Source organism: Dermacentor variabilis, unplaced genomic scaffold, assembly GCF_050947875.1.
Source record: "Dermacentor variabilis isolate Ectoservices unplaced genomic scaffold, ASM5094787v1 scaffold_12, whole genome shotgun sequence".
NCBI lineage: Eukaryota > Metazoa > Arthropoda > Arachnida > Ixodida > Ixodidae > Dermacentor > Dermacentor variabilis.
In genome coordinates this window covers 53,795,863-53,804,582 of record NW_027460280.1, presented here as the reverse complement: position 1 = coordinate 53,804,582, position 8,720 = coordinate 53,795,863, and the positions used below count along the sequence as shown (strand labels likewise).

Sequence of the window (8,720 nt, the reverse complement as noted above, 5' to 3'; positions counted from 1 at the left end):
TCCAGGTGCCAAAAGCAAAAATAGGCATTTATAGGCACTATAAGTGCTAAACCACTTCTTAAACCATCATTTGTGATCATACAAGAAAAGCGTGGGGCCCTGGCACACAGAAACGAATAGGCATTTGCCTTTAATCTGGTCTCTAGTTATAAGTAACAGTTACATTTGGAATTACAATTACTATTACCTTTTCTATATGTAAATAATACTGATGCTCTTACATATGCAACAAGGTGTTCCTTAGTTGTTAACTACAACCTTTCTTCAAAAGTGATAGTTTCTTCTGCCAACGTAGTTGGCCTTATGTTAGTGGTTAAATGTTGGCCACCAACATTGGGCAGCTGTCAATTCCCAACAGAGGCAAGTGCCAATACCTAAACTTCCAACTCTTATGGCAGCTGACCATGAGCTAACCTCGGCAATGTTGGCCAGGAACAACAGAAGCTGTGTTGCACTGAGCATTTTTGTCCCACTAGGAAAGCATCATTTAATGGATCTAGTTCATTGTCATACTCCATCTGCTGCTATAGTATTGTCTCCCAGTAAAACTGCTGGGTACAGTGGTATTTTGTAATTGTGGAATGCGCTGAAGTTTTACATTTGTGTTTCATGCTGGGTAAAGGAAATAAAAAATATTAATGGTTAACCAGTGGGTTAGTCTTGTGTATCCAATTCCGAGGCGACAGTGGACGACTTTATACAAGCACTTCCCATGCCTAAACCTTGATTCTTGTCGCACTGGTTTCACAATGTGCAATGTCTCACCGGTTTATCCCAATGAAATTGAAAGAAATTATGGATAGTGACTTTTAGAGGGGTGTCACTGATCAACACTCTTTCATTGCTCTTGCTCCTATCTACTGTTTCATTGCACCGAATAGCTTAGTATCCAACAGAGCTCAACTTCACAGCCTTTTTTAAGTTTAGCATATTCAACCAAGATGTTCCCAACTACAACACGGTATTTTTGTGCTTCCAAAACACAGCCTTTAGTGCACTTAGAGAATCAATAAAAATTACAGATCGACCAAATTTTGTGGCTGTTTGTGCACTTTATTAAGTATTGGAGGAAACTGCTTTAATACTGAGCTAGCTGAAACACACAGATCCCTGTTTCATAACTCTGTGTAGTAAGTGAGTGGTGTTGTAGTTGCATAGTACTATACAGATGGAAGTTCAAGGTAGGGGCTGTAGAGTACATAGCATCTCATAGCCATGGCTGAATTGAAAATAAAGGTTCATTTAGTTTTGTCACAGAAAGCTACTTGTTCAGGCAGGACAGCATGATGTCTGAAAAGCAGCCAATTATAGCCAAACTGACATAATACTGCTAGCCAAATGCTTAAAAATCATTTCGTTTTTATTTTGGAGGTTGAAGGCTCTGTTTCTTTTTCATATTCTATCTCTACATGCGGCTGCTTTCTTCTGGATGACGATGCCACCACACTTTCTCTGCTTGCTGCTGCTTCTTCTTCGGATGAGCTCTCCTCTCCAAGGTCTTCCAAATCAGAGAGATCACTCTCTTCCACATCGTCAGCAGCAACATATTCAACTGTTCCCTGAAGTGAGTAGAAAGTCCAACTTGTCAGCACCTTCTTACCCGAGCAAAAACAATATCTTTGACATACACAGCAATAGATATGGTTACACAAAGTTATCCCGGTACTATACTGCACTCCTTCTAACAGCCTAAGTTCAATTAAACTAAATTGAATTCTGGGGCTTCACATGGCAAAGCCACAATGTCATTACGATGTACACTGTAGTGGGGGACTCCGGATTAACTTTTACCCCATGGGCCTTTTTTTAACACTCTACCTAAACCTAAGTATGAGATAATTTTTTTATTCCGCCCCCATCAGAATGCGGCCACTGCGGCCGGGATCGAACCTGCACCCTTGAGAAAGCATCTTAAGCTCACAACTGTTAAGGTATTTGATTCTATGGTGAAGGCACAATACAGACAGACATGTCACTCTCACTGCATCCATTGTTCAAACATTACACCAGCAGCAAAAAATTTAGTTTAGATCCTTGCAAGAATTGAGGGAACCAAAGGCTCAGTTTTTAGTAGCACTAAGTACTAACAACCATAAGGAACTTCCAGGAAAGCATCTTGTCAACAAAAACATTTGCTTATCGTGTATGTATGTATGTATGTGTGTGTGTGTGTGTGTGTGTGTGTGTGTGTGTGTGTGTGTGTGTGTGTGTATATATATATATATATATATATATATATATATATATATATATATATATATATGTGCAACATACATGCAGGGGGAGCTGCTGCTGCAATTTATAAATTGTTTATTGGCCGAAATGTTCCATTAGCCGCATGTTCTAATTTTGCACCACATAAATGCTTTCGCAAAGTGACTAAGGTGTAACCTGGGAAGTACTGTTATGAGCAAGGTGTCGGACGTAGCTCTTGCATCTCTACATAGTGAAATTAAGCACAAAAATAACTAGTAAAACTAGACACCAGCAAGTGTCATTAAGCAATCAATCTGTATGGAACATGGTAGTGTCAGCAGAGCACAAGCTACTGTAGATTGTCCCACCAGATCTAGTAAGGCAATGTGCAGAAAATATAGACCATTCTCAATAGGTTATTTTATATGGTGAGACGAAGCGAAGTGACCCCCCCCTCTCCCCCCGCCCAAACCTTTGAGGTTACAACTCTTCACACTTTAGATGTTGGTTTCTCACAATTTCGCTATCTGGTAGGGCAATTTTTTTCCCTCTGAATGCATCTGATCAAATTTTGCGCAACCTGTTCCACATCCACCACAGTACCTGACTGATCCTAACTGACCATTTTCAGGATCCACGACTGGATCCTGAAAATGCAATGGCATCTAGGTAAATTCGGAGGGAGTACTCAGTATGGAAAAATGCATGTTGCACCGGCTGGTACAGTGGAAGCTCATTATTCCAAGTATTCAAACAAATCTGGTTTTCTTTTGGATGACTGAAGCGTGCAAACACTACCAGCCATCCACTATCATAAGTCACCAAGGGAGCATTGTACGCATAAAAATTACTCCGTTTCATTTTGCTTTTTAAATGCTAAATTTGTAGTAGGCAAAACATGCAGTCTCACAAAATTATTTTTGGTGCACCTTTAGGGATGTCCAGGGCACATATGATTTTAAAAAAAAATGGAGAAGCAGTGAATGTTATTGAGTGGCCTGGTCAGAATGATTACAATTACCGAGGCTATTTCTGAGATGTCTCGATACATTTAATTTCTACTGTATTTTCAATATCAAAACAGATTCAACTAGTTTTCCTTTGCATAAGGTCATTCAATTATTTGTATCCAAGTTGACCTCACCAAAATTTCATGAAAAAAAAAGGACAACATCTTCCATCACTTTCCAAGGATGATGTACAGGTTATTAGCAATACAGTAAGACGCTAATGTTCAAACACTCTGGCCTGACCTTTTTAAAGCAACTTTAGTCACGCTACCTGTTGTGCGCCTTCAACGGCTCAGTCTGCCACATAATGCAGGCAGTGTAGCACAAGGGTCATTGTAAACATTTACTGCACGTAAATGAGCCCAACAGTGATACAGTGCATCAGTGATCCTTGGCCACATCTGTAAAGTAACCCATACTTGCCACGCAGCCATAAGACCACTATCAACAAAAAACACTTGCTATTAAAAAACCGCAACATGCATATGTTCCCGATTGATGCTTTGTAAAATATCATCAGCAGCAGCAGCCTACTTTTATGTCCACTGCAGGACAAAGGCCTCTCCCTGCGATCTCCAATTACCCCCGTCTTGCACTAGCTGATTCCAACTTGTGCCTGCAAATTTCCCAATTTTATCACTCCAGATAATTTTCTGCCATCCTCAACTACGCTTCTCTTCCCTTGGCATACATTCTGTAACTCTAATGGTCCACCGGTTATCTACCCTACGCAATACACGACCTGCCCAGCCTTATTTTTTTTTTTTCTCTTAATGTCAACTAGAATATCAGCTATCCCCATTTGCTCTCTTCCTGTCTCTTAACATTAAGCCTAACATTTTTCGTTCCATCACTTTCTGTGTGGTCCTTAACTAGTTCTTGAGCTTCTTTGTTGAACTCAAACTTTCTGCCCCATATGTTAGCACTTGTAAAATATATGAATGTCCAAAATGCCACCTGTGAGTACAAGAGCAAAAAAGGCTTATTGTGTTTGTTCTAGTAACATACAGTCCATTAGTTCTGACATGTTGAGTAGGCTGACATCCTGTGTTGTTATAGTGCCTCTGTCTTACTGTGACCAGAATGTGCAACGGTTGCATGGTACATGCACTTTCAACGGTGAGATCTATGAAAAGTGGGTTTGTGTGATTCCCCCTTTCTTCCACTCACTTAAACTCTCATAGCAGTACAAACGTTCCATCGGCAGATAAAGTATCCCTGCACTTGTTGCACAAACATGCTGCCTCCATTCTTCATGATCCACAGAAACCACCTTATACTTAACAAACACTTATATGAACTTTCAAGAATTAATGAGACTTTTTCAAGCTGAATGTCTCCTTCAACGGCAGCAATCTGAAAACTTGCTTGTCGTAAACTGGATTTACATCACTGCACAACACATATTACTTGAAAATTTCAGCACAAGGAATAATGTGGTCAGAGCCCACACGATACTAACCACATCATGCTCATCTTCGTCCTCCTCCTCTTCATCATCAGACTCAACTTCACTCTCAACTTCTTCACCTTTAAGGGCATTATCAAAGGCCTTCTGGGGGAAATTGTATATGTCCTTGTACTAAATAAGAGAGAACAAGCAAAACAAAAACAGTTGTCATAAGAACAGTTTTTTTGCTGGCAGCTTCTACTCATGCAGCATGTAATTTAGATAAACATCTCAAGCTGAGACTACATGATGCACTTTTCCATAAAACTGCATGGCGCCATATGTTACACTTCTCGAGTCTTTGGCAATGACCACTGAAATGCCTGCTGAACGTGACACGAGAAATGCACAGGCACCGCACAATAAATGCGCACTAATATGCAATAAATATCCCCTGCAATATGCACCAACATTATGCAAGATTGGGCAATATACACTGCAGTTGGATGTCTGTACTTCTCCAAGATACACACCGTGCCTTGCCGTAACCTGTCCAGCAGCTCCTTTTCAATGGCTGTGTCCAGACGGGCTGCCACCAGTGCTTTTTCTTCTCTTCTCCGCTCACGACGCTCTATTTTGCGCTGCATTGGTACCAGCTTTCGTCTGCATTGAAAATGTGTCCTTAACAGGAGTTTCATGCAAAAACACTGCAAAATCTATCTGGACCGATTTTCAAGCTGTTTAGAGCCTAGTTCATTCATAACAGCTTTACTTACTTTGCCTACGTAAATGAAAATAGGAAACAATCTTTGCTGCTGCAACGAAGCTTCCTATAAGCCATCTACAGATTGAACTGATGAACAAAGAATGAGAAGAAACAACAAACAAGCAGTGGAAAAGAAAAGAACTAAGATAGGTAACTGTGGACATGGCATCCTCCACAATGCAAGGTTGGAAGACAGGCACCAAACAAAAATGCTATGTCTTTTTTCCTACATTTTTCCTTTCCTTAGTGCCAGAATTGCATTTTAATTTCCTTTGACCTATAGAAACTACAAATTTTATGTATTCAACTAATTAGCATGTATTATTATTTCACCAACTAAGGGCACACAATGCATTCAGGTTACACAGTTCTGGTTACAAAGATGTAGTGTATCGATTAGCACATGCCATCTCAAAATTCCTAAAAAAATAATTATTGCCATTACATTTACTACATCTGCTGAACGAATGCCTAAATTGAAAGAGCATGTTTGCAGCCACTTGTGTGCACTTCACATGACTGTGGCTGCAGAAGCTTAGAGGTGCTTGGGTCAACAGTAAGAGGCAAAAACAATAAACTGACATGCTCAAATTAAATGGAGACTGTGTACTTCCTTCAAATCAGTGTCCATTGTCCATGAAAAACTCAGCAGAAACGAAGAACAAATCACATAACTTAAGTACAGGGTAGAGCGCTGTCAGCAGAATTGAACGACGCAGGTGAAATGTATGGACTTCGGATGAGACACAGTGGTGTCTTTCATCCTTACGTGTTCTTTGATTCGTGTTGTTCATCCAGCGTTTTTCAATTCTTCTGAGTTTTTCTTGAAGTCAGTTTGCTTTCAGATATGGCACCATCAAGCATTTTTCTTGCAACTTGATAAACATAGTTTCCGCACCTCTAGAACTATTCTAGTTGACTAAAAAATCATTAACTTATAAAGTTGCTGCATCTGCATCAAAAATACTGTTAATACTCGCAGAGCACATGTTTGAAGCTTGACCTTACTTATGCTGAGTACCTTGTGTGTATGCGTGTAGCATTACAATGTAGTGGATATAACTATTTTCAAGATCAGATATCAATATGCTACATAAAATTATATTCATACTTCAACATGTCATAGTGTATATGTTGTAGGGATATTCAATAGGCAGTGTAATCACCAGAGGAATTTCACGCATGCACAACTTACTGCCGAGACAGGCGCAGCTTGCGCATGCGGATGATGTACTGAGTGATCTTCAACAAACGTTGCTTGCATTTCTGGCGCACAAATCTGGGCCAGTAGACCAGATGCTGGTTTATCTGCTCCAGTGCTTTCTCAAAGTTCTTAGAGAGCTTCACTTTCTCCCACAGCCGATCAGGAAAGGCAGCCCTTTCGATGGTCTTCATGTACAAGTAACAGACACCATCTTCCTCTTTGATGGTTGCGTAGACAGAATTGGCTAGAGGACATGACGAGCGATTGCAGAGGCCCGTTAAGTTGAAATCGTTTCGGCAGAACTGCTGACCTTTGGTGCTGCAACGACACAAAATGCATTCAACAGAAATCACGAGGCGCGCCGAAAAGCAGAGTAAGACATAACATGGCACCATTAAAAAAAAGAAAAGAAAGAAAGCAAGCTTACTTGACTTTGAAGGAGCAGAAGCTTCCTTTGATGATGCTCCATATAACCTTTAATAAAAACAAATATATGGAGTTTTACGTGCCAAAACCACTTTCTGATTATGAGGCAGGCCGTAGTGGAGGACTCCGGAAATTTCGACCACCTGGGGTTCTTTAACGTGCTCCTAAATCTAAGTACACAGGTGTCTTCACATTTCGCCTCCACCTTTAATAATAATAATAATAATAATAATAATAATAATAATAATAATAATAATAATAATCGCACAGTTCAGACGGTCTAAACATCAGCGCCAAGTCCATGGGGTGTTGATAGTTTAATGTGTTATCACTGACGCATAAAGCCTTAGCCAACATTCAAAGGCTTGTCAAAAGCGCGTTGGGCACAATATTTTACTTGAATGACATAATAGGCAAATACATGACAAGTTTAACAGGATCGTGCACTGTTTCACAGATCGATTATAATCAGACACTAGGTTCACAACATAACTGCAATAAAACGACACAATGATGCCACAGCGATGTAAACTCACACTAAATCACAACAAAAGTCACAATTTTATGACCACCAATAGTCGAATAGTCGGCTATTTAGTTAAGAAAACATGCAAACACAGCCGCGCATGCAGTCGACATGAAAATCTACACATGGAAACGTAGTATAATCCGCCGCACATAATAGACCAATGACAGCTTATGAAATACAAACACAGAATGCTTACATCGTCGTTCTGCATGGTTTTAGGATAACTAAAGACTAAACTTTTCTACATTTGATTGCAAGCAACGGCGGCGTAGAGCCAGCAAACTTCCGCGTGTTTCCGCAGGTTCCAAAGAAAGTCTCTCAGTAACAAGCCTAACGCTGAAACCTGCCGTCGCAGGCACATGGCGCCCTGTGTCAAACCACAGTCTTTTCATTAGTGTTCCTTTTTCTTACACTTGGCTAAAATTAAGTCAGTTATATCAACAAATTATTATTTTATTATTGCTTAAAATATAATTAAAAATACTTAAATATGACACGTTGCCAGCATCAACTTTTTTTTGCTCTCACTTTGGCCAAGGAATTTTCTTACGAGTTCGACGCGGAGACCGTGGGCTTCTTCGATTTTCCACTTCTGGCTACCCGCGGGCTGCCAGAGCCAGCCAGAGCGTCTTCGTTTTTCTCGGGTTGCTCCGCCCACCGCGCTACGCACTTCCGCTGGGCGTTCGTTTTGCTCGCGCTGGACGGTTCTGGCTACCCGCGGGCTGCCAGAACCTGCCAGGACGATTTTGGTCTGGCTGCTCTCTGGAAGTTCTCTGGCTAGCAGACGACTAAAACAGGCGATGGGCGCTCGCCGCCATCTTTGCTGGGACTTCACGGATTGCAACGCGGGCGCTTGAGGACTTACATTTACCTCGCTCAGCCAACTGTATACGGTTATCTTCGGATTTCCTTACTTCTAGCGTTATCTCTTTAGGTGCTAACGCTCCGTTCCGCATCGCGAAGCGGTGTGATACGAGCCGTGGTGAACCGTTTGAAGCTTTTGTGTGTGTGTATATGTGTGTGGGGGGGTTGTCCCCTGATTGCTTCTTCGCGGAGGTAAACAGAGCGCCGCGCTCTCATGCGTGCATGTTAACTGCATCGTGTTCCACGCAAGTTGTTGGCGCTCATTCACACATTGCGGTACATTTTGGGTTCGTCTTTCACTGGTGGTGTTCCTTTTCACATATCTCGCGTATGTA

The 8,720-nt window shown here is 41.1% G+C and overlaps 1 protein-coding gene across 1 annotated transcript; it reads right to left on the bottom strand.

Moving 5' to 3' along the window:
* Nucleotides 1-1,339: 1,339 nt before the first annotated feature.
* On the bottom strand, nucleotides 1,340-7,869 carry Rbm13 (RNA-binding motif protein 13). Its single transcript, XM_075677022.1, has 6 exons — nucleotides 7,718-7,869; nucleotides 6,994-7,040; nucleotides 6,558-6,884; nucleotides 5,130-5,259; nucleotides 4,669-4,788; nucleotides 1,340-1,559 (listed from the first exon to the last, which is right to left on the bottom strand). Exons 1-6 carry the CDS (start codon nucleotides 7,730-7,732, stop codon nucleotides 1,350-1,352), a joined length of 849 nt encoding a protein of 282 aa, XP_075533137.1. The 5' UTR covers nucleotides 7,733-7,869; the 3' UTR covers nucleotides 1,340-1,349.
* Nucleotides 7,870-8,720: the final 851 nt, after the last annotated feature.

Bases quoted from the DNA above. Each gene is read 5' to 3' on its own strand.
- Rbm13 (XM_075677022.1), bottom strand. The intron at 5,260-6,557 runs GTAAGTTGTGCA...TTTTCAATGCAG, and splicing joins AAGCTGCGCCTGTCTCGGCA to ACGAAAGCTGGTACCAATGC. The intron at 4,789-5,129 runs GTGTGTATCTTG...TCTCTTATTTAG, and splicing joins ACAGGTTACGGCAAGGCACG to TACAAGGACATATACAATTT.